General features: G+C 40.5%; 1 protein-coding gene across 20 annotated transcripts in view; it reads right to left on the bottom strand.

Annotated features, from left to right (window-relative positions):
• Positions 1-26,460, bottom strand: part of LOC110502424 (baculoviral IAP repeat-containing protein 6) — a 140,767-nt gene that overhangs the window by 109,173 nt on the left and 5,134 nt on the right. For all 20 annotated transcript variants that reach the window (XM_036959768.1, XM_036959775.1, XM_036959781.1 and 17 more), the window contains exon 3: positions 12,632-12,769. In XM_036959768.1, coding sequence (XP_036815663.1) covers positions 12,632-12,769 — 138 coding nt within the window. The remainder of the gene's footprint in view (positions 1-12,631; positions 12,770-26,460) is intronic.

Below are 26,460 nucleotides of genomic sequence, written 5' to 3'. Positions count from 1 at the left end.
CATTCACCACATAGCAAGCTAAAGCAATGGGTGCTAAATGAAATGGGGCAATAAAATGATCTTGATGTAACAGAGTGCAGGTTGGCACTCTGACGGCCAGTAGAGTGGATTCTTCTGCCCTGGTTCTCAGCAATGGAACCAGGGCTAAAACATGTGCATGAGTAGAAACCTGTGAGAGTCATGTGTTGGGTCACTCACTGGTTATAGAACAACATATACTGTTACAGACATCACTTTTAAATAAGACTGAACAAGTAGGTCACCCAATCCTGTGTGAGGGAGACAGGGCTATTCCAGACAACACAAAATATCTTTTTTCGACCTGTTCTTTTGTCCAATCGGTCTACATTTTTAAACATATTTTTTCATATATAGACACTTGTGCTTAATATCAAAATCAACTATATATATTTTTTTCTTAAGCTTTATTTAACTAGCAAGTCAGTTAAGAACAAATTCTTATTTACAATGACGGCCTACCGGGGAACCGTGGGTAAACTGCCTTGTTCAGGGGAAGAACGACAAATGTTTACCTTCGCAGCTTGGGGATTCGATCTAGCAATCTTTCGGTTACTGGCCCAACGCTCTAACCACTAGGTCACCTGCAGCCCAATATATGCACTGAGCTTGTCTAATGCTTTAAGAGCTCTGTTAGATGAAATAATTAAGACAAGTGACTAGAGGGAGTCCGATCGCAATTGATTTGATTGTGCCTGGCTCAAACTTGTGAAGGGAAAAAAAGAAGATTAAAATTAAATAAAAAGACTAGCACCCATTGTCTCCTCCCTGGTGCAGCGACTACCACAGAACATCAGTGTTTATCGCTGATGCATATTATGTGTTCCAAAGAGGTGCTGTATCGATTACAATATAGTTTCCAACCATTTGGAACAGTGTAAACACTGGATAAATTAAGTGTAGAGTGTTGTAGCAATTCGATTATTTTTGTAAGTCCTTTATTACAGCAAAGACTAAAAACCAGTCGCATGCATTTGTGAATGCAATTACCGAAATGGAACGGTTCAGTTATAGTTTAAGCTATTTATTCAATGGTTGCGTTGTTATTTTAATTTAAAATGCTTGATTGCATTTCACATCATTAAATGACTCGTATGCTGTGTGATGACATGAACAAATTAATGACTGACAAAGTAGCCTATATAAGTATTGGCATATATGCCTAAGTAAGTTAAGGTATTAAGACTAAAAGAGGATGTGCTCTTAGGCCTACAGTTCGATGGTGGTTATACAAGGCTGCTATACTAAGTCTACTAATGCTAACGAAATTACTTATTATAACGATAATAACAAAAAGGAGATCAAGAAAGAGGGTGATTATTATTATTACGGATGCATGATATATCGGTGAACATATCGGAATCGGACGATATTAGCTAAAAAATACCAACATCGGCCCGATGTCTAGTTCAACGCCGATGGTTTTTCACAATGTCAAAGCTGACGTGTTATCTATATAACGTCGGTACATGACGTAATGGCGCCACAAAAAAGTTTGCGCTACACATGCAACACAGCATTCCTAAACGAGCCCACAATGTCTACTGTGTGGCTCGAGCAGTCAAGCCAAGCAGTCATTTGAAAGAGTAATAACATTTCAGCGAGACAACTCAAAGGCGACATTCATTAACACCAAGATAATGGAATTCATTGCCTGAAAAATAGCGCACTTGGTAGTGTGTACAGGTGCTCGACCAGTCGCGAAAGTCAACATCACCCACGACAGAGAACGGTTGATTGTCAAAATGGTCGAGCACCTGTACACACTACCAAGTGCGCTATTTTTCAGATGTTGCCCTACCGGAGTTACACAGTAATATCGTCACTGCTATTAGCTTCACGACTGACATTTGGACCAGCGATATCAGCCCCATGAGCATGCCGAGTCTGACAGCAGTGGGTCGTCGAGGATTTTGTACTGAGGAAAGTAGTATTGCATGCTCATGAATGTGCTGGTTGTTATACCGCTGCTGCCATTTCAACAGCATTTGAGAACATGTTTGAAACATGAACACACTAGCTAGCACCATTCGAGCTGACTCGATAAATAAGCTCATCAACTGTGCCTGCAGCAGACTTGATACCCTCTGTCATGGCATTGAAACGCCTGCTGAACAAAACTGCCGACAGGCTGTGAACAAACAATTGGGTGGCATTCTCGCTTTACTGTGTCGCAACCATGCTCGATGCTAAGTACAAGAACCGCTATTTCGATGCAGACAAGAAAACCAGGGTTTACGTGAGATGTTACATACACAGCTGGACAAGATGGAAATGGACATAGTGACCGTGTGCACCGAGGAAGAGAGGCCACGGACAGACAGTGCTGAAACTTCACTGCTTGACATGCATGATGAAATCCTGGTTGAAATATGAAACGACTGAACAAATTAACGTAACAGCATAGCAAGTAAGTGAAAGAAATAGGTTTTGATTATGTTTTACTGGTAATGGGGACATATGTAAATGCCAAAAACAACACTGGACCAATTGTGCGTTGCCCTATGGGACTCCCAATCACAGCCGAATGTGACAACGTGCCTGGATTGGAACCAGAGATTGTAGTAACGCCTCTTACACTGAGATGCAGTGCCTTAGACCGCTGCGTCCGTGTGTGTTAACTATTTACTAGAATGCTGAAATGGCCGCTTAAATTGTAAATATCAGTATCGTTTTTTTGGGGCAAGGAAAATAACGGATATCGGCCAAAAATGTAACATCAGTGCATCACTATAAATATACATTTGACCATTTGGAACAGTGTAAACACTAAATAAATAATAATCCTTTTTTTTTTTTTTTGTAATACCAGAGGCGCAGTTCTAATGAAAAAATGTATTAGAGCATAGCAAATATAAAAACACCAGCCAAACAAATACTGAAACACGCAACACAAGCATGATGTGTCTTATTGTTGCCTGTAATCCATGGCTTCTGGTTGGGGTATGTACGTACAGTCACTGTGGGGACGACGTCCTCGATGCACTTATTGATAAAGCCAGTGACTGATGTGGTGTACTCCTCAATGCAATCGGAAGAATCCCGGAACATGCTCCAGTCTGTGATAGCAAAACAGCCCTGTAGTTTAGCATCTGCTTCATCTGACCACTTTTTTATAGACCGAGTCTCTGGTGCTTCCTGCTTTAATTTTTGCTTGTAAGCAGGAAGATAGAATTTTGGTCAGATTTACCAAAATGGAGGGAAAGCTTTGTACCCGTCTCTGTGTGTGGAGTACGGGTGATCTATAATATTTTTCCCTCTGGTTGCGCATTTAACATGTTGATAGAGATTAGGTCAAACTGATTTAAGTTCCCCTGCATTAAAGTCTCCGGCCACTAGGAGCACCGTCTCAAGGTGAGCGGTTTCCTGTTTGCTTATTTTATAGGCAACTTTTGAAATATTTTATAGTGACGTTGCGTTTTTGTAAGCTGTTTTTTTTCTGGATCAAACACGCTTTATAAATGAACATTTTCGATATATATGGATGGAATTAATCAAACAAAAGGACCAATTGTGATGTTTATGGGACATATTGGAGTGCCAACAAAAGAAGCTCGTCAAAGGTAATGCATGTTTTATTTCAGTGTTTTGTGTAGCGCCTGCTATGCTAGCTCCTTTGTTTACGTCTGTTGCAGATGGTGCAGGCTATCAGATAATAGCTTCTTATGCTTTTGCCGAAAAGCATTTTAAAAATCTGACATGTTGGCTGGATTCACAACGAGTATAGTTTTATTTCAGTATCTTACATGTGTGATTTAATGAAAGTTTGAATTTTATAGCATTTTATTTGAATCTGGCGCTCTGCATTTCCCCCAGCAATTGGCCAGTTGAGACGCTAGCGTCTCGCCTATCCATAAGAGGTTTTAACTTCTTAAAATGTAAAAAAAAAAACACAAAAAGATCCCACCTTGTCTAGTGGGTCTAAAAGGTATCATGTGAGAAATCGCGGTGGAAACACTTAGTGGTTTGTCCTTTAAAAGTTGCGTCATACTGCGGCACACCTTGCGTGCTGCCGCAGCATTCTGTGACACATCATTTAATCGTCAGCCAAGTTATTGCTAGTTTGACCACCAGAGGGCATCTTTGAGAAGCATTTGATAGTATTCCACAATGGCATTAATAGAGAATTTAAACCCTTTTTGTAATAACATAGTATATGGGATTGATTAAGAAATTTGGCTTAATTAATTAGATTAATATTATGGTATTTCTAGTCAGGATGGAAAATACGGCGCTGTACAACACGAGTGTCGGGAGGAGCTACAGCATTGGAGGACTCTAAAAGGTTTGTCTTCATTAGACAACTTTGTTCCAATATTTCAATAAATCAGAGATATTTATTCCCATAGTAATTCATTATGGATCCATAACTAAATCAACATCTGCATTTTGAAAGAGTATTTTTTTTATCATTATTTTATTAACGAAATGTGTTTTTGTTTATTAGGCTACTGTGCAGTCTACAATACATACTTTAGTAAACATGGGGAAGTGCCTAATTCCTCACATAAAGGAGAGCAGGCCATGTCTGTACTACAGAATGCAGGGCACCCGGGAGACCGGTGTTATTTCATAGTTGTGACGTCTTCACTATTATTCTACAATGTAGAAAATTGTAAAAATAAAATATAATTCCTTGAATGAGTAGCTGTGTCAAAACTTTTGACTGGTACTTGCTTAATTAATTTGATTAATATTATGTCTTTTCTATTCTAAGAAAAACTAAAAACCGTCTGGGTTTCCATTAGGATGGAATAGAAAATATTCAACTTGACGGTCAGCAGTATAGCAGTACAGTATTGGCCTATTTAGGTATAGAAACCCCACAGGGCACAAGTAGGCTGTCCTTGTAAGAATGTGTTCTTAACTGAATTTCCTAGTTAAATAAAGGTTACACTAAGAGCATAACATTTCTGTGCCCTCATTTTCTAATTGTCTATTTAGAAATATTTATTTCTGGAGAAACCTAAATTGGTTATTTAGCAGACATCGCTTGCTTATATTCATGAAGATGATGAGCGCTTGGAAAAGGCTATCTGTAATCTGCTGGCATCACGGCACAACATCAACATCGCTCTAATTACAGTCAGAAGACCGTTGAAGAAACTTGCATAGATTTAAGGAAAGGCTCAGTAAGAAATGTTAAATATTATTTGTTATTATCAGAACATTAAGCATGCGTGTTCACTTGTTTTGTACTGTTCTGTAGTTTTGACTCAATGATTCTTCAGGACAAACATAGAACTTGGCGTCCTGCAGGCCTAGGCATGGATCAAAGCTGGCAAGACATTCAATAATGTCATCTTCATAGACGAATCAACCATGGCCCTGGAGCAATTTGCTCAAAATTGCTGCAGGGGAAAAAAGGAAGATCAAGCAAGCAGAGTCCCAAGCATCCGCTCAATGTGTGGGGGGCAATTTCTGGCCAGGGAACAGGCCCATATTTGATTTTTGATGGTAACTATTTACAAAGCAAAAGGTACATAAAATATTGTAGTTTACACCTCACAGACTATTATGTGTTGCAATATAATTCATTCTTGCCTCCTTTTTCAGGTATCATGGCTCGAGATGTCTTTGAGGAATAAATCACCAACAGATTTACTGGACCCTATGTCAGAGAGGTGTTTCTGTGTACACATCGTTTCTTTCGAGGTTGGCTTATAGCAATATTGTTACGTTTAGGCCTATTTACATGTATATTTCTATTATTGTACCTAATTTTGGCTGTTAGGCAAAAAAAAAAAAAATTCTCCAAATGCAGACAATGACCCAAAACGCACTGACGACCGGGTTTGCATTGCAAATGAGCATAAACTGGAGAGTAGAGTAAGTAGACCTTTATGTAGTCAAATAAAAAGGTTAAATAATAAATAATACAAATAAATACATGACTTACAACACCTTTGGTAGGACTACAGTATATCTAAGAAATATTTTGTTCATCGCCACATGTAGGTCTCCAGATTTAAACCCAATCAAACTTGTTTGGCATCAACTGAAAACATTCATCCGTAACGCCGCCAAGAAAAGATAAACTGGTCAAGGCCATCAAGATGTTTCGGCTAGAGAAATTGACGATACAACAAGAAAACAAATACATTGATCCATCTCAGCAAGGTTTTACCTGTGGTCGTGGAGCTGGGTGGAAGTGCGACTAAAATATAGTTTATATAAACATCTGCATTTGAATGACTTTTTTCTCGTTTCATTTATTAACGAAAGCATGAAGATGTTGCTGAAGACATACTGTACTGCTGTTTTCAGTTAGAAATGTAACACTTTAGAGTAGTTAAGCATCGAATACATTGCGGGGTTGAGGGGTTTTCACAACAGTAGCCGGGTTACAAAAAGTCTATTGTCCTGCTCATAGGAAACATTTGCATGATGGGCTACACCTGCTACAGTTGTGAGAAACAAGCGTTTGAAAACATGTTTGCAAAATGCCTCCAGTTGTCCATCACTACTGTAAATAAAACCACATCTTGTTTCCATTCTTTATTGTGTCAAAAATGTGTATCTACCTTTCCAATTACTTTTAGAGATTGGGATTTACAAATGTGCGCTTTTAATTATTAGGTACATTGTTGTAGTTTGAACGTGCAGACTTTTTTTCTTCAAATGAGTGTTTTATGTAGGATGCTACATTTGACCAGTTGCAACTAAGTTGGCGTAAAAAAAAATCCTACTTCTATTAGGCTGTTAAGCCTCATAACCTATCGCAGCCAGTTAAGTTATTTTATATAGCTCTAGGCTCCGAAGAAAGTATCCAATTAAGCCCTCTTGTTGTTTGTAAAGTCAAATTAAAATGAAGATTTTTGTTGAAATTAATTTCTCAACCTACACCAGTCTTCTCCATCTGTTGGTGTGCAACACTTGCATAACAAGCTATATTTTCAGCACCAGCCACTGCTCTCCTCCTATTGATTGTGCTGCGGGTGCTGCCAGTTGTTTTTAAATTGAACCTTTATTTAACTAGGCAAGTCAGGTAAGAAACGATTCTTATTTACAACGAAGGCCTACCCTGGCCAAACCCGGATGACGCTGGGCCAATTTTGCGCCGCCTTATGGCACTCCCAATCACGTTCGGCTGTGATACAGCCTGAAAATCGAACCAGGGACTGAAGTAAAGCCTCTTGCACCGAGATGCAGTGCCTTAGACGGCTGCGCTACTCGGGAGCTATGACATACATACAGTGGGGCAAAAAAGTATTTAGTCAGCCACCAATTGTGCAAGTTCTCCCACTTAAAAAGATGAGGCCTGTAATTTTCATCATAGATACACTTCAACTATGACAGACAAAATGAGGGAAAAAATCCAGAAAATCACATTGTAGCATTTTTTATGAATTTATTTGCAAATTATGGTGGAAAATAAGTATTTGGTCAATAACAAAAGTTTCTCAATACTTTATTTACCCTTTGTTGGCAATGACAGAGGTCAAACGTTTTCTGTAAGTCTTCACAAGGTGAAGCAACACACTGTTGCTGGTATTTTGGCCCATTCCTCCATGCAGATCTCCTCTAGAGCAGTGATGTTTTGGGGCTGTTGCTGGGCAACACAGACTTTCAACTCCCTCCAAAGATTTACTATGGAGTTGAGATCTGGAGATTGGCTAGGCCACTCCAGGACCTTGAAATGCTTCTTACGAAGCCACTCCTTCGTTGCCCGGGCGGTGTGTTTGGGATCATTGTCATGCTGAAAGACCCAGCCACGTTTCATCTTCAATGCCCTTGCTGATGGAAGGAGGTTTCACTCAAAATCTCACGATACATGGCCCCATTCATTCTTTCCTTTACACGGATCAGTCGTCCTGGTCCCTTTGCAGAAAAACAGCCTCAAAGCATGATGTTTCCACCCCCATGCTTCACAGTAGGCATGGTGTTCTTTGGATGCAACTCAGCATTCTTTGTCCTCCAAACACGACAAGTTGAGTTTTTACCAAAAAGTTATATTTTGGTTTCATCTGACCATATGACATTATCCCAATCTTCTTCTGGATCATCCAAATGCTCTCTAGCAAACTTCAGACGGGCCTGGACATGTACTGGCTAAAGCAGGGGGACACGTCTGGCACTGCAGGATTTGGGTCCCTGGCGGTGTATTGTGTTACTGATGGTAGGCTTTGTTACTTTGGTCCCAGCTCTCTGCAGGTCATTCACTAGGTCCCCCCGTGTGGTTCTGGGATTTTTGCTCACCGTTCTTGTGATCATTTTGACCCCACGGGGTGAGATCTTGCGTGGAGCCCCATGTCGAGGGAGATTATCAGTGGTCTTGTATGTCTTCCATTTCCTAATAATTGCTCCCACAGTTGATTTCTTCAAACCAAGCTGCTTACCTATTGCAGATTCAGTCTTCCCAGCCTGGTGCAGGTCTACAATTTTGTTTCTGGTGTCCTTTGACAGCTCTTTGGTCTTGGCCATAGTGGAGTTTGGAGTGTGACTGTTTGAGGTTGTGGACAGGTGTCTTTTATACTGATAACAAGTTCAAGCAGGTGCCATTAATACAGGTAACGAGCAGAGGACAGAGGAGCCTCTTAAAGAAGTCACAGGTCTGTGAGAGCCAGAAATCTTGCTTGTTTGTAGGTGACCAAATATTTATTTTCCACCATAATTTGCAAATAAATTCATTAAATCCTACAATGTGATTTTCTGGATTTTTTGCTTCTCATTTTGTCTGTCATAGTTGAAGTGTATCTATGATGAAAATTACAGGCCTCTCATCTTTTTAAGTGGGAGAACTTGCACAATTGGTGGCTGACTAAATACTTTTTGCCCCACTGTACATATAGTTGAAGTCGGAAGTTTACATAATTAAAACTATTCATTAAAACTAGTTAAACTATAGTTTTGGCAAGTCGGTTAGGACATCTACTTTGTGCATGACAAATAATTTTTCCAACAATTGTTTACAGACAGATTATTTCACTGTATCACAATGCCAGTGGGTCAGAAGTTCACATACACTAAATTGACTGTGCCGTTAAATAGCTTGGAAAATTCCCGAAAATTATGTCCTGGCTTTAAGAAGCTTCTGAGGTGATGTCAATTAGTCTAATTGACATCATTTGAGTCAATTGGAGGTGTACCTGTGGATGTATTTCAAGGCCTACCTTCAAACTCCATGCCTCTTTGCTTGACATCGTGGGAAAATCAAAAGAAATCAGCCAATTGTAGACCTCCACAAGTCTGATTCATCCTTGGGAGAAATTTCCAAATGCCTGAAGGTACCACGTTCATCTGTACAAACAATAGTATGCAAGTATAAACACCATGGGACCACGCAGTCATCACACCGCTCAGGAAGGAGACGTGTTCGGTCTCCTGGAGATGAAAGTAATATTGGTGCAAAAAGTGCAAATAAACCCCCGAACAACCTTGTGAAGATGCTGGAGGAAACAGGTACAAAAGTATCTATACCCACAGTAAAACGAGTCCTATATCGACATAACCTGAAAGGCCGCTCAGGAAGGAAGAAGCCACTCCTCCAAAACCGCCATAAAAAAAAGCCAGACTACGGTTTGCAACTGAACATGGGGACAAAGATTTTGAGAAATGTCCTCAGGTCTGATGAAACAAAAACAGAAATGTTGGCCATAATGACCATCTTTATGTTTGGAAGAAAAAGGGGGAGGCTTGCAAGCCAAAGAACAACATCTGAACCGTGAAGCACAGGGATGGCAGCATCATGTTGTGGGGTTGCTTTGCTGCAGGAGGGACTGGTGCACTTCACAAAATAGATGGCATCATGAGGCAGGAAAATTATGTGGATATATTGAAGCAACATCTCAAGACATTAGTCAGGAAGTTAAAGCTTGGTCGCAAATGGGTCTTTCAAATGAACAATGACCCCAAGCAAACTTCCAAAGTTGTGGCAAAATGGCTTAAAGACAACAAAGTCAAGGTATTGGAGTGGCCATCACAAAGCCCTCTTCTCAATTCCATAGAACATTTGTGGGTAGAACTGAAAAAGCGTGTGCGAGCAAGGAGGCCGACAAACCTGACTCATTTACACTAGCTCTGTCAGAAGGAGTGGGCCAAAATTCACCCTACTTATTTTGGGAAGCTTGTGGAAGGCTACCCGAAACATTTGACCCAAGTTAAATAATTTCAAGGCAATTCTACCAAATACTAATTGAGTGGATGTAACCTTCTGACCCACTGGGAATGTGATGAAAGAAATAAAAGCTGAATGAATAATTCTCTACTATTATTCTGACATTTCACATTCTTAAAATAAAGTGGTGACCCTAACTGAACTAAAACAGGGAATTTTTACTAGGATTAAAATGTCAGGAATTGCGAAAAACTGAGGTTAAATGTATTTGGCTAAGGTGCATGTGAACTTCCGACTTCAACTGTATACACACACATACGTGTACACACACACACACACACACACACAATATATTTTTTTTCTGAGAACATTAACTGTGTGTAGGTAGATGTGGAAAGATAGATACAAATGATTTGTTGCAAGTTGGGGGGGGTTCACACCTAGCTCAAGTTAGGGAGGGGGGTTCACACCTAGCTCGGCTATTAGACAATTCCTTAGGAAAGGTTGAAGTCTATTGTTCAGCTAATAGCCCATTCTCCTACTCTTGTGAAAAACTAATAATAATAATTTTCCTCCTTTCCACATAATGATTCCAATTGATAGAGTTTTTAGCCACAGTCGGCCCCAACTCAATAAATTTGGGCACAGTCGATAGCATGCTGGACTTCGGGCTAGAATGTTGAGAGCTCGAAACCTGCTCGTTTCATTACATTAGTATGCCGGTCTCAGAGTAAATAGCGTCATTCAGTACTCTTGTGGGCATGCTGGCAGGATGTAATGTTTTTTTATTCTGTATATATTAAAAACAAAATCAGCCTTTACTTAAATCATGTTTCTAGTCTATTGCATAGTTACAATGTGTAATCATTGATGTCCCAGGAGCAGGAGTGGTAAACACTGTTTAAGTGTATAATTGTAATACATACATGCAGACACAGCATCAACCAAATAATGGAGTTTGATACACCTGGTATTGGGTATGACAGAGAAAAAAAAATCACTTGCTAAATAATAATTTTCGTAAATTACCTTTATGACAAAAAAATATGCACAATCGTTTGTCTCTACATTAACTAACATTTTCCTCTCAATTGTACATGTTTTTTGCTTGACTCGTTATGACGTTATAACTACTTACACTTACATTTTGTCAGCCATCTTTGCTGAAGTCACCTGGGTCAGGTGGCTCGCGTCAAATTCGTCATTGAAACCACCCGATATGATTGGTCATATAAAAACTTTGGGACCCAAATGCATAATGAGTTCTCTAACTCCCGCTTGTGGTGGTCTGGCGCAATGAAGCCGTGACGCTGGATACCTCTAAGTCCTGTGGTGTAAGCACGCAACTTTTAAAGGAGGAACCACAGTATGCACACATATTGATATAAACTTGGAGTCACTCAATGACTCGTTGTGTGGTCCTCCAACTACAACTCGGGAAAGCATGCAGTTTATAAAGTTACAGATGAAATAAGTTATGACGAACTTCACAGGGTGTTGAAAGCACACGGTGGTGAACTTGATGCTGCTTTCCAATAAATATAGAGGGGGTTATTCTAGTGAAATGATGCTAGATACTTGGCTGCCGTTTGACACATAATGAGATTATGTTCGACCTGTTGGCTAGAGCGCACTGGCCAACCCCATAGAGGGTACATTTGCTATATAATGCAACATTTGTCACAAAACCCATTGAACATGTATCTTTTTATTTGGTACATGGGAATTTAACAGCAAAAGTTATTTTTATGTGCACCACGTCATCACTCACACCATTTTCTCCACAACAAGTCAATTTGATGGAAACGTCTCTTAGGAAAATGCTTATATTGCTTTTATGCAGATTTTTTTATTCACGAGAATATGTCACCAAATTAGATGAAAGCTGATCGGGTGACGACATGAAGCGAGTGGACGAAGAGATACAGCTTCACTATCCATTCAGAGCAGCAGAATCAACGTAGGCCTACAGCCTGCCATTCTCTTTACAGACAGTTGAGTTATTTAGACCATGTAGAACCAAATGACTGACATGAGAAAGATGCGTGTCGGTACCCGAAAATGGCGATTTTCCCAGTCACGGATCAAAAAAAAAATACTCTGATCATAATCGTATCCAGAAGATTGCCCATATTCGATATGACGACCGTTTTGTCCGACAACTCAACACACCCCTATTGCTAACGAAGATGTTAATCTCGGTCACATGAAAATGGCTCACATTAAGTGTGTCTTTCAGAACAGTGTTATCCCACAAAATGCATTTTGGAAATTATATTACATTGTCTGCTTCATTACAGTAGTTGCATGTTCAATAATATGAGAGGATAGGCTTGCTATTGTCCCGTCTTTTAAGCTCTTAAAATTTAATGTACCCATGCACGGTATTTTATGTTGGTCACGTCATTTTACTGTTTGGAACTAATTTAACCATTTGTTAATTGGTTAATGGGGGTTGGTTAAATCGGCAGCAACATTTATCGAAATGTGCATCCTTTGTTAGTAGGAAAGTTGTGACAAGGTTCGCCTCCTCCCAGAGCGCTGAGTGTGACTCACCTTGGCCACTTTGTGATTGGCTGCAGTCTCATGTGACGTATTCTTCAGTCCTTCTTTGAGTTGAGTGATGAAGATGTCATAGCCTTCTGTGTTGGACACATCTACCTTCTCCAGGCAGGCCGAGAGCATCTGCTGAGCCTGCAGGGAACACACACACAGATCCACACTCACCATAGGACAGAGATACAATAATTGGTTTACTGATGGAACCGAAACCTTTTTACACAAGATCGTATGCCAATTGTTAACACTGACAAAAATGCAGGGGGACGCATTTTCTTTCAGAAATAAGCATTTTCAAAACGCAGACAATCAAAAAATCTGTTTCTCAAACCATTTCACCTGCATTTTATATTGAGAGTCAACAAGGTGTCGAAAGCATTCCACAGGGATGCTGGCCCATGTTGACTCCAATGCTTCCCACAGTTGTGTCAAGTTGGCTGGATGTCCTTTGGGTGGTGGACCGTTCCTGATACACAGAGGAAACTGTTGAGCGTGAAAAAACCAGCAGGGTTGCAGTTCTTGATACACAAACTGGTACTCCTACTACCATACCCCATTCAAAGGCACTGACATATTGCCTTACCCATTCACCCTCTGAATGGCAAAGATTCACAAGCTATTCCTCAACTGGATTTAACAAGTGACATCAATGTAGGATCATAGCTTTCACTTGGATTCACCTGGTCAGTCTCATGGAAAGAGCAGGTGTAATTTTCATCAGGGACAGAGAAGTGCAACGCTATTTGGCTATCAGCCACACAAGTAAATTATACTGAACTAAAATAAAACGCAACAATTTCAAAGACTTAACTGAGTTACCATACATAAGGAAATCAATCAATTTAAATACATTTATTAGGCCCCCCCTAATCAATGATTTCACATGACCGAGAATAGATATATGCATCTGTTGGTCACAGATACCTTAAAAAGTTAAGGCCGTGGATCAGAAAACCAGTCAGTATCTGGTGTGACCACCATTTGCCGCATGCAGCGCAACATCTCCTTCGTATAGAGTTGATCAGGCTGTTGATTGTGGCCTGTGGAATGTTGTCCCACTCCTCGTCAATGTCTATATGAAGTTGCTGGATATTGGCGGGAACTGGAACACGTGGCAAGTAAAATTCAAGGATTTGAGTACTTCGTAAAGCACTAATATTTAATTTCAAGGACCATCAATTTGAAATTGTTTATATTCTGCAATTGTTTCTAGTTGCAAGCATAAGGCAGAATATTGCCTCAAAAAACAACTTAGTATTCATCACTACCAAAGTTCTACTCAATAATACGCATTTGACTACATAGATGAGTGGTAAAGTCAGTCCTGATGATGACCGATTTCCTTACAGTGGGGCAAAAAAGTATTTAGCCAGCCACCAATTGTGCAAGTTCTCCCACTTAAAAAGATGAGGCCTGCAATTTTCATCATAGGTACACTTCAACTATGACAGACAAAATGAGAAGAAAAAAAATCCAGAAAATCACATTGTAGGATTTTTTATGAATTTATTTGCAAATTATGGTGGAAAATAAGTATTTGTTCAATAACAAAAGTTTCTCAATACTTTGTTATTTACCCTTTGTTGGCAATGACAGAGGTCAAACGTTTTCTGTAAGTCTTCACAATGTTTTCACACACTGCTGCTGGTATTTTTGCCCATTCCTCCATGCAGATCTCCTCTAGAGCAGTGATGTTTTGGGGCTGTTGCTGGGCAACACAGACTTTCAACTCCCTCCAAAGATTTTCTATGGAGTTGAGATCTGGAGATTGGCTAGGCCACTCCAGGACCTTGAAATGCTTCTTACGAAGCCACTCCTTCGTTGCCCGGGCGGTGTGTTTGGGATCATTGTCATGCTGAAAGACCCAGCCACGTTTCATCTTCAATGCCCTTGCTGATGGAAGGAGGTTTCACTCAAAATCTCACAATACATGGCCCCATTCATTCTTTCCTTTACACGGATCAGTCGTCCTGGTCCCTTTGCAGAAAAACAGCCCCAAAGCATGATGTTTCCACCCCCATGCTTCACAGTAGGTATGGTGTTCTTTGGATGCAACTCAGCATTCTTTGTCCTCCAAACACGACAAGTTGAGTTTTTACCAAAAAGTTATATTTTGGTTTCATCTGACCATATGACATTCTCCCAATCTTCTTCTGGATCATCCAAATGCTCTCTAGCAAACTTCAGACGGGCCTGGACATGTACTGGCTTAAGCAGGGGGACACGTCTGGTACTGCAGGATTTGAGTCCCTGGCGGCGTAGTGTGTTACTGATGGTAGGCTTTGTTACTTTGGTCCCAGCTCTCTGCAGGTCATTCACTAGGTCCCCCCGTGTGGTTCTGGGATTTTTGCTCACCGTTCTTGTGATCATTTTGACCCCACGGGGTGAGATCTTGCGTGGAGCCCCAGATCGAGGGAGATTATCAGTGGTCTTGTATGTCTTCCATTTCCTAATAATTGCTCTCAGTTATTTTCTTCAAACCAAGCTGCTTACCTATTGCAGATTCAGTATTCCCAGCCTGGTGCAGGTCTACAATTTTGTTTCTGGTGTCCTTTGACAGCTGTTTGGTCGTGGCCATAGTGGAGTTTGGAGTGTGACTGTTTGAGGTTGTGGACAGGTGTCTTTTATACTGATAACAAGTTCAAGCAGGTGCCATTAATACAGGTAATGAGTGGAGGACAGAGGAGCCTCTTAAAGAATAAGTTACAGGTCTGTGAGAGCCAGAAATCATGCTTGTTTGTAGGTGACCAAATTCTTATTTTCCACCATAATTTGCAAATAAATTCATAAAAAATCCTACAATGTGATTTTCTGGATTTTTTTCTTCTCGTTTTTTCTGTCATAGTTGAAGTGTACCTATGATGAAAATTACAGGCCTCTCATCTTTTTAAGTGGGAGAACTTGCACAATTGGTGACTGACTAAATACTTTTTTGCGCCACTGTATATGAACTGTTACTCAGTAAAATCTTTGAAATTCTTGCATGTTGCGTTTATATTTTTGCTCAGTGTACATGACAATAATAATATGTTATATTATCTCCATCTTTGGTTTGTCTTTCCTTCCAGTTCTCTGCTGCCAATGACTTGAACGAACTGCAAAAATCTCTGAAGCTGGAGACTCACATCTCCCTCACTAGCTTTAAGCACCAGCTGTCAGAGCAGCTCACAGATCACAGCACCTGTACATAGCCCATCTATCTACTACCTCACCCCCATACAGTATTTATTTATCGTTCTCCTTTGCACCCCAGTATCTTTACTTGCCCATTCATCTTCTGCACATCTACCATTCCAGTGTTTAATTGCGATATTGTAATTACTTCGCCACCATGGCCTATTTAATGCCTTAACTCCCTTATCTTACCTGATTTGCACTCACTGTATATAGACTTTTTGTTGTTTTCTTTTACTGTATTATTGACTCTGTTTTGTTTATTCCATGTGTAACTCTGTGTTGTTGTATGTGTCGAATTGCTCTGCTTTATCTTGGCCAGGTAGCAGTTGCAAATGAGAACTTGTTCTCAACAAGCCTACCTGGTTAAATAAAGGTGAAATAAATAAAATAAATCACAATTTTAGGTCCCACATTCTTTCAACACAATGACATGAAAGTTAATTCTGATGGCGTAAAAGGCCAGTAGTTGACTCAAATGATCTATTCTATACCCATTTGAAGAGAATCAAGTTATTCATGTGTTTAATAAGATTAGACTCTCGGGGGACCCCATTTAAATTTTACGGAACCCCACATGAGTCCCGGACCCCAAGTTTGGAAACCACTGTACAACTAACCTCTCTCCCTGCTTGCGTCAATGCTTCCTCTCTGTATCACCTTAGCCTCCACTGCAGCCTGACTCACCACTGTCTGTCTCAATACTCACTGTAGAGAAAAGGTATTCTGTTTTAAGAACATCTTGATTGTAGCTAGCTTAATGTCAGTCAACTTCTTCTGCTGAGGTCATGCTCTGTTCAACATTAGGTTTAACTTCATCCTTCTAGCCAGCTAGTTATAGCTAGCTACTTGGCTAACAGCCAGAGCCCTTGAGCTACCTAGCTAGCGCTGGACATCGGACTGAAATAGCAGCGATTTAAAAGTTGTACACTCAAAATCCGCTGTCGGGGACATCTCTGCCACTTGCCTCTGTGGGTCTGGGCTGAGGTAGTTCATTTCAACTCTCGGTCTGTCGTGGGCGGAGTTCCTCGTTGGACAGAGTGGTGAGTGAATGCGCTGCTAACAAGGCAAATCCGGGGGAGCAGGCGAACATAACGAGCATACATGAATCCACTCGTTCGCAGAGGTAGGCACAATTAGATCTCAGATTAAGAAGCATTCTGACCATTGTTCAACGCTGATAATGCAATTTCACAAATAAAACTGTGAGTCAACGGTGTTTAACCTCTACTACATCCCTTAATGGGTCTGGCATAACCGTTCATAAACATTAACATCCAGCCAGGCAGCTTTGAATCTATATTTCCCCATATTTACTATCGATGTGACGTTTGGTGCCTAATCAGTCAGTTCTGTACCTGAGAGAGGCAGAGTGGGTGGGATGAGCGAGCTTGCCTGGCAACCAGAGAGCGAAACACGTGAGGAAATAAAACTTTAGTCTGCCTGGAAATGAATTAGCAAGACCAATATATTAACATATTTGATCATTCGGTTCTCCTCTCATTTTAACCAACTTGAGAAAATGTCAAATTTTCAAGGTTGTCTCCAGTACTTGAATTTTACTTGTGTCAAAATCAAGTACTTTAAGCACCTTGTGCGAACCCTGTGAATAACAAGTCAATCCAAAGCATCCCAAACATGCTCAACGGGTGACATGTCTGGTGAGTATGCAGGCCATGGAAGAACTGGGACATTTTCAGCTTGTGGAATTGTGTACAGATCCTTGCGACATGGGGCTGTGCATTATGCTGAAACACGAGGTGATGGCTGCGGATGAATGGCAAGACAATGGGCCTCAGGATCTAGTTGCGGTGTCTGTGCATTTAAATTGTCATCAATAAAATGCAAGTGTTGTTTGTCCGTAGCTTATGCCTGCCCATACCATAACACCACCATGGAGCACTCCATTCACTCGCCCACACAACGCCATACACGTCTGCGGTTGAGAGACCGGTTGGACGTACTGCCAAATTCTCTAAAACGACATTGGAGGCAGCTTATGGTAGAGAAATAAACATTAAATTCTCTGGCAACCGCTCTGGTGGACATTCCTGCATGTCAATTGCATGCTCCCTCAAAACTTCAGGCAACTGTGGCATTGTGTTGGGTGACAAAACTGCACATTTTAGAGTATCCTTTAATTGTCCCCAACACAAAGTGCACCTCTAATGATCATGCTGTTTAATCAGGTTCTTGATATGCTACACCTGTCAGGTGGATGTATTATCTTGGCAAAGGACAAATGCTCACTAACAGGGATCCCTCAACTTTTGTGCGCTGAATTTGAGAGAAAAGCCTTTTGTGCGCTGAATTTGAGAGAAAAGCCTTTTGTGCATATGGAAAATGTCTGGGATCTTTTATTTCTGCTCATGAAACATGGGACCAACACTTTACATGTAACGTTCATATTTTTGTTCAGTGTTGCTTACAATGAAAAAGCAAGGTATCTTTTGCAAAAACGATGCATGGCCTTCATATTTCTAATGTTTATCATATAAATAATGTAGCCAGCTACATTTCCTAATGTTTTGCTGAAAGTTAACCTTGCATTTTTAATTTTCTATCAGAGAAAAACTACAACAGAAGAAGTTACAGGAGAGAAGAATCTTACACATCAGTCAGAGCGCCGACTTGTGCTCCAATTATAATTTTTACATTTATTTAACCAGGTATGCCAGTTGAGAACAAGTTCTCATTTAAAACTGACCTGTCAAAGATAACGCAAAGCAGTGCGACACAAACACAGTTACACATGGGATAAACAAACGTACAGTCAATAACACAATAGAAAAGTCTATATACAGTGTTTGCAAATTAAGTAATAGGGAGGTAAGGCAATAAAATAGGCCATAGTGTCAAAATAATTACAATTTAGCAATTAAACACTGGAGTGATATATGTGCAGATGATGATGTGCAAGTAGTGATGGGCTATTTACAGATGGGCTATGTGCAGGTGCAGTTATCTGTGAGTGGTGCTTTACCTAGCAAATACTTATAAATGGCCTGGAGCCAGTAGGTTTGGCGACGAGTATGAAGCGAGGGCCAGCCAACGAGAGCATACAGGTCGCAGTGGTGGGTAGTATATGGGGCTTTGGTGACAAAAACAGATGGCACTGTGATGGACTACATCCAGTTTGCTGAGAAAAGTGGAGGCTATTTTGTAAATGACACCGCCGAAGTCAAGGATCGGTAGAAAAGTCTGTTTTACGATGGTATGTTTGGCAGAATGAGTGAAGGATGCTTTGTTGCGAAATAGGAAGCAGATTCTAGATTTAATTTTAGATAGGAAATGCTTAATGTGAGCCTGGAAGGAGAGTTTACAGTCTAGCCAGACACCTAGGTATTTGCAGTTGTCCACATATTCTAAGTCAGAACAGTCCAGAGTAGTGATGCAAGGCGGGCTGGCGTGTGCGGGCACCGACCGGTTGAAGATCATGCATTTAGTTGGAGGCCACGGGAGGAGCGTTGTATGGCATTGAAGCTCATTTGGAGGTTTGTTAACAGTGTCCAAAGAAGGGCCAGAAGTATACAGAATGGTGTCGTCTACGTAGAGGTGGATCAGAGAATCACCAGCAGCAAGAGCGACATCACTGATATATACAGAGAAAAGAGTCAGCCTGAGAATTGAACCCTGTGGCACCCCCATATCAACTGCCAGAGGTACGGACAACAGACCTCCGATTTGGCACACTGAACTCTGTCTGAGAAGTAGTTGGTAAACCAGGCGAGGCAGTCATTTGAGAAACCAAGGCTGTCGAGTCTGCCAATAAGAATGTTGTGATTGACAGAGTCGAAAGCCTTGGCCAGGTCGATGACTACAGCTGCACAGTATTGTCTCTTATCGATGGCGGTTATGATATCGTTTAGGACCTTGAGCGTGGCTGAGGCGCACCCATGACCAGCTCGGAAACCAGACTGCATAGCGGAGGGATTCGAAATGGTCAGTGCTCTGTTTGTTAAATTGGCTTTTGAAGACTTTAGAAAGGCAGGGTAGGATTGATATATGTCTAACAGTTTGAGTCCAGAGTGTCTCCCCCTTTCAAGAGGGGGATGACCGCGGCAGCTTTCCAATCTTGCTGTGGGGGGTGCAGAGCTGGTGACCCGGGTAGGGGAAGACAGGTGGAAAGCATGGCCAACCGTAAAAAAAATGCTTGTTGAAATTCGATTGTCATAGATTTATCGGTGGTGACAGTGTTTCCTAGCCTCAGTGAAGTGGGCAGCTGGGAGGAGGTGCTCTTATTCTCCATGGACTTTACAGTGTCCCAATGATGATAACAAATAGAGTTGAAGTCAGAAATTTACATACACTTAGTTTGGAGTCATTAAAACTCATTTTTCAACCACTCCACAAATTTCTTGTTATTAAACAGCTGGGAAAATTCCAGAAAATGTTGTCATGGCTTTAGAAGCTTCTGATAGGCTAATTGACATCATTTGAGTCAATTGGAGGTGTACCTGTGGATGTATTTCAAGGTCTACCTTCAAACTCAGTGGCTCTTTGCTTGACATCATGGGAAAATCAAAAGAAGTCAGCCAAGACCTAAGGAAAAAAATTGTAGGCCTCTGGTTCATCCTTGGGAGCAATTTCCAAACGTACAAACAATAGTACACAAGTATAAACACCATGGGACCACGCAGCTATCATACCGCTTAGGAAGGAGAAGCGTTCTGGCTCCTAGAGATTAATGTAATATTGGTGCAAAAAGTGCAAATCAACAGCAAAGGACCTTGTGAAGATGCTGGAGGAAACAGGTATAAAAGTATCTATATCCACAGTAAAACAAGTCCTATAGACATAACCTGAAAGGCCGCTCAGCAAGGAAGTAGCCACTCCTCCAAAACTGCCATAAAAAAGCCAGACTACGATTTGCAACTGCACATGGGGACAAAGATCGTACTTTTTGGAGAAATGTCCTCTGGTCTGATGAAACAAAAACAGAACTGTTGGCCATAATGACCATCGTTATGTTTGGAGGAAAAAGGGGGAGGCTTGCAAGCTGTAGAACACCATCCCAATCGTGAAGCACCAGGGTGGCAGCATCATGTTGTGGGGGGGTGCTTTGCTGCAGGAGGGACTGGTGCACTTCACAAAATAGATGGCTTCATGAGGCAGGAAATTTATGTAGATATATTGATATATTGAAGTGTTGATATTGAAATGTCATTTAGCAGACTTTTTATCCAAAGCAACTTACAGTCCTGCGAGCTTACATACTATGTTACAGCAGTCCCTTGGTCCAGTATGTACTGCAGTTTTGGGTTCACGGTTCAGCAGAAAACGAAATTCCAACAGTTATGTAGTTAATATTTGCGGTCCAGTTCCTGTAAAGTCATTCAATGTTCCTGGCATTGTTTGTCTAGACGGGGATTGTTATGTTGGGCCTCAAGTAGGGTGCTTTTAAATTTTGCATATATATTTTTAAATAAACAAAAACTAACTGTTGGAAGTTGTACTCGTTCCGAAATGGACCTGGGGCTTTCCCACCCGGACAAATATGAATAAATAAATTGTTCAATATCGAGACCCTCTCCGAACAGACAACCTGTTCCATATAGACGTGATCGGATCCAAGTGAGGGAAGCAGCAGAAAATTCCATTTACACAATTTTATTAAAATCAGTGCTGATACAGCACAAGCGAGAACAGACGGAGGAGGGGCCTTGCAGTGTGTGTACTGTGAGCGAGGGAAACAGGAGCAAGGGAGGGGCAGCAACCAACCAAACCGACTTGCGCTAGTCGACTAACTTCTAGCTTGTCATAGCTAGGTTATATATATATCATCCAATATGATCACGTTGTACTTGTCTTAACTGCATCAAACCGAGAGAAGCTAGTTGGCTAAAATAGCTAGCTAAATTAGCCAGCTATCTAGGCTAATCCGAGTCTGCATACGCTTTCTTACTGTCCTAGTTACAAACACCAGCTCCTTTCAGATTATTAAATAGCATCTACCTGGCTCTTGTTCGTTGTAGCATATACTTCTCATTTAACTCCATCTTCCATTGATTAGATAATCTCCTAACTTGGCTCTATGACTGTAATGGCACTTTGTAGCAGACAACAAGCTACACACACACCACTCTGCACATTGAGCAGTGGAGAACATACTATTAACTTTTTATCCACAGCTCTGTCCATCGCCATTGTAGGCGACTGTGAAGTCAAAATGTTCCCAAACGGGAGATTTAAATGACAGAGGATCCTCCAATTCTGGCTTATCGATCCCACCACTCGCCACGACAGAGTTCCTCGGCTGCACCTCACAAACGGATAGTTTGAAATCTGCCAGTTAAGATTATACATTTTGATTACGTGTGCGTGCATAGGCTGCAGTTGATTTAAAGGAATAGCCCCCAAAAAATAAAAACTCAGATTTACTGACAAGGCAATGGCATACATCGCAGTGTGGGCATAGCGTAAAGGCTGTGTGTTTTATTTATGTACTCATTCCAGGTTCACAGTGCGGACCATACCAAGGTCCTCATACTTTACAGTTTGGTATGAATACGTGCACCATTACAGCCCTAGTCACTACCCTGGTGTTACAAGCTAGAGGTCGACCGATTATGATTTTTCAATGCCAATACCGATTATTGGAGGACCAAAAAAATCCGATACCGATTAATTGGCCAATTTTCTTAAATGTATTTGTAATAATGACAATTAAAACAATACTGAACGAACACTTAATATAATACATCAATAAAATCAATTTAGCCTAAAATAAATAATGAAACATGTTCAATTTGGTTTAAATAAACGCAAAAACAAAGTGTTGGAGAAGAAAGTAAAAGTGCAATATGTGTTATGTAAGAGAGCTAACGTTTAAGTTCCTTGCTCAGAACATATGAAAGCTGGTGGTTCCTTTAAACATGAGTCTTCAATATTCCCAGGTAAGAAGTTTTAGGTTGTAGTTATTATAGGAATTATAGGACAATTTCTCCGTATACCATTTGTATTTAATGAACTTTTGACTATTGGATGTTATTATAAGCACTTTAGTATTGCCAGTGTAACAGTATAGCTTCCGTCCCTCTCCTCGCTCCTACCTGGGCTCGAACCAGGAACACATCGACAACAGCCACCCTCGAAGCAACGTTACCCATGCAGAGCAAGGGGAACAACCACTCCAAGTCTCAGAGCGAGTGACGTTTGAAACGCTATTAGCGCGCACCCCGCTAACTAGCTAGCCATTTCACATCGGTTACACCAGCCTAATCTTGGGAGTTGATAGGCTTGAAGTCATAAACAGCGCAATGCTTGAAGCAGAAACGAGCTTCTGGCAAAACACACGAAAGTGCTGTTTGAATGAATGCTTACGAGCCTGCTGGTGCCTACCACCGCTCAGTCAGACTGCTCTATCAAATCATAGACTTAATTATAACATAATAACACACAGAAATACGAGCCTCTGGTCACTAATATGGTTGAATCCGGAAACTATCATCTAAAAAAAAAGACATTTATTCTTTCAGTGAAATACAGAACCGTTTAGTATTTTATCTGATGGGTGGCATCCATAAGTCTAAATATTCCTGTTACATTGCACAACCTTCAATGTTATGTCATAATTACATAAAGTTCTGGCAAATTAAGCGGCCCAAACTGTTGCATATACACTGACTCTGCATGCAATGAACGCAAGAAAAGCGACACAATTTCACCTGGTTAATATTGCCTGCTAACCTGGATTTCTTTTAGCTAAATATGCAGGTTTAAAAATATATACTTCTGTGTATTGATTTTAAGAAAGGCATTGATGTTTATGGTTAGGTACACATTGGAGCAACGACAGTCCTTTTTCACGAATACGCACTGCATCGATTATATGCAAAAAATATATATATATATATATATTTTTTTGCATATAATCGATGAGATATATATATATATATATATATTTTTTTTTTTTTTTTTTTTACCTTTATTTAACTAGGTTTGTCCGTTTTTTTTTACATCTTTATTTAATTTTTATTTAACAAGGCAAGTCAGTTAAGAACAAATTCTTATTTTCAATGACTGACAGTGGGTTAACTGCCTATTCAGGGGCAGAACGGCAGATTTTCACCTTGTCAGCTCGGGGATTCGAACTTGCAACCTTTCGGTTACTAGTCCAACGCTCTAACCACTAGGCTACCCTGCCTAGTAATATCATCAACCATGTGTAGTTAACTAGTGATTATGATTGTTTTTTTATAAGATAAGTTTAATGCTAGCTAGCAACTTACCTTGGCTTACTGCATTCGCGTAACAGGCAGTCTCCTCGTGGAATGCAATGTAATCAGGTGGTTAGAGCGTTGGACTAGTTAACTCTAAGGTTGCAAGGTCAAATCCCCGAGCTGACAAGGTAAAAATCTGTCGTTCTGCCCCTGAACAAGGCAGTTAACCCACCGTTCCTAGGCTGTCATTGAAAATAAGAATGTGTTCTTAACTGACTTGCCCTGTTAAATAAAAATTAAATAAAGATGTAAAAAAAAACGGCCAAATCGTGTTCAAAAATACCGATTTCCGATTGTTATAAAAACTTGAAATCGGCCCTTATTAATCGGCCATTCCGATTAATCGGTCGATCTCTATTACAAGCATAATGCTCTATCAATTGAGCTACAAAAGACCACCTACAAACTGAGCTACAAAAAGGTATTGACTGTGAGGTACAACTAATCCTGGAATATAGGCTGTTTGTGCTCAGATCTATTAACCGCCTGTGGTGATGATTAAAAACAACATCAGTCTCTATGAGGAATGAGGGAGAAATGTCTCTGAATACATAGGACTGCCTACTGTCTGTGCAAACCGCACTAGATAGCCCGTAACAATTTAAAGCAAAAAAAGTGAGACATGCAGCACATAAACAGCCAAAGGTCATAAAGCAAAGTAAGCCTTGCTTTGAAACCAACGAGATTGCAACAGTCAAGGGTTACAACAATCCATCTAGTACCTGGGGTCGGACCCCCCTTTGTCTCCAGAACAGCCTGAATTATTTGGGGCGTGTTCCACAGGAATGTTGGTCCATTCTGACGCGATGGCATCACGCAGTTTCTGCAGATTGGATGGTGGTACATTCATGCTCGGTAAACCCTAGACACTGTTACTTGGAACTGATTTCCTTCTGTTTTTACAGTATTATGTCCAACAAAGAAACAACTAATGTTTTGCACAGAAAACTTGGGGGGGAAATAAAAAGTACACGCTAGCCGCCAGTTGGGGAAATAGGGTTGGGTGATGTCAACCTTTGTCCTATCGTGATTAACTGCCCATAAAACATTGTGATATACGGTGCTATTGCTCAATCTTAAACTTTTCCTTTTATTAAAAATACAACAAAACAAACAACAAAAAAAAAAAAAAAATTGCTGCAAAAACAGTTGGCTATTGAGCGAAAGCGAATGATGATTACCAAAGGTAATGTTGGGTAATGTAGTTGAAAACCTGGCAGAGGCCAATTGCAGGCAATGGCAAATATTTTCTAAAGTTCCTTTCTGGTGGAGCAGAACAGGTGTCTGTGGCACGCACATGATGGAGTAATAACTGATGAGGAACACACAGTGTTCTACCGTAGTGAGCTAGGTTATAGGCCTACATCAAGGGCTGGACATAAACAGTCTACTGTCTTCAGAACTGGATAATTCCTTTATTTGAATTCTAAAATAATAAAAAAGGTGTGATTGAGAATAGCCTATCCTATAGACTTTCCTTCTGCTTATTTTTTAAAGCCACAACAACTTTAGGACAACGCCTTCGTAGGCTAAAATATTTGGGAAATAAGCTACTGTTTAGAATTTTAACTTGTCTTGAAGCTTTGATGATAGGGCTAGGAGGAGGGGAATAGGTTATTGACCCTTTGGTTTTCAACCTCTCATGGAGGGATTTCCCGGCCGGCATGGACTATTTTTTTCATAGTAAGCTTCTATTTGATTAAAATTGTCAGTCGGCTTTTCAATAGGCTATTGAATGTTCACTCATTATTAGTCCTCTGGCTACCTTACCATTTTAGACTATTTAAATAACTGAGATGGAACTCTGTTACAGTCATTGTTTGATCGGGAGAAAGCCATGCATAAAACGATAGGCTATGAATATGACTGAAGGCTATCGAATGGAGAGAGAAGTGACTAGCATACAATTTTTAAAACAGACAACATAGTTAAGGAGTGTCCTATACTTCAAAATATAGATATATTTTTTAGGCTAAAACCTAATGCCCATACATCCGACAGAGAGAAACAATATTTTCTATCTGGACATTTGGATTTTGTTTAATTTTCTGCTGCGTCTGGCCTACATTCCTCTCCAGCGTTCTGTGGGTTTTATAACATTTATTGAAATAGGCTATAAAATAGGAATAGGCAAATTATCCAGAATGACACTTGTGTGCTGCCCTGCTGTGTGCACAGACGGCAGCTTTTTACAGTGTGGCGCCAGTCAAGTTCAAATAAGCTAAACCATTTTCTGTCACATCACAATGTCGTCACCATCAACGATGGTGGTCAATCTTCATGGATAAACGATGCTATTGTAATATTGCCGAACCGTACTCTGAAATTATCATTTCTGTCTGTGCATTCCTTTCAGGAAAAGGTTGGAATACCACAATGGGGTCAAGCGCAATTTTCTGTGGGCTATATTGACTAATTACAGGGGGAAAT

This window comes from Oncorhynchus mykiss, chromosome 23, assembly GCF_013265735.2.
Source record: "Oncorhynchus mykiss isolate Arlee chromosome 23, USDA_OmykA_1.1, whole genome shotgun sequence".
NCBI classification, from domain to species: Eukaryota; Metazoa; Chordata; class Actinopteri; order Salmoniformes; family Salmonidae; genus Oncorhynchus; species Oncorhynchus mykiss.
Note: the sequence above shows the minus strand (reverse complement) of the source record. Positions and strands in the feature narration are given on the sequence as shown.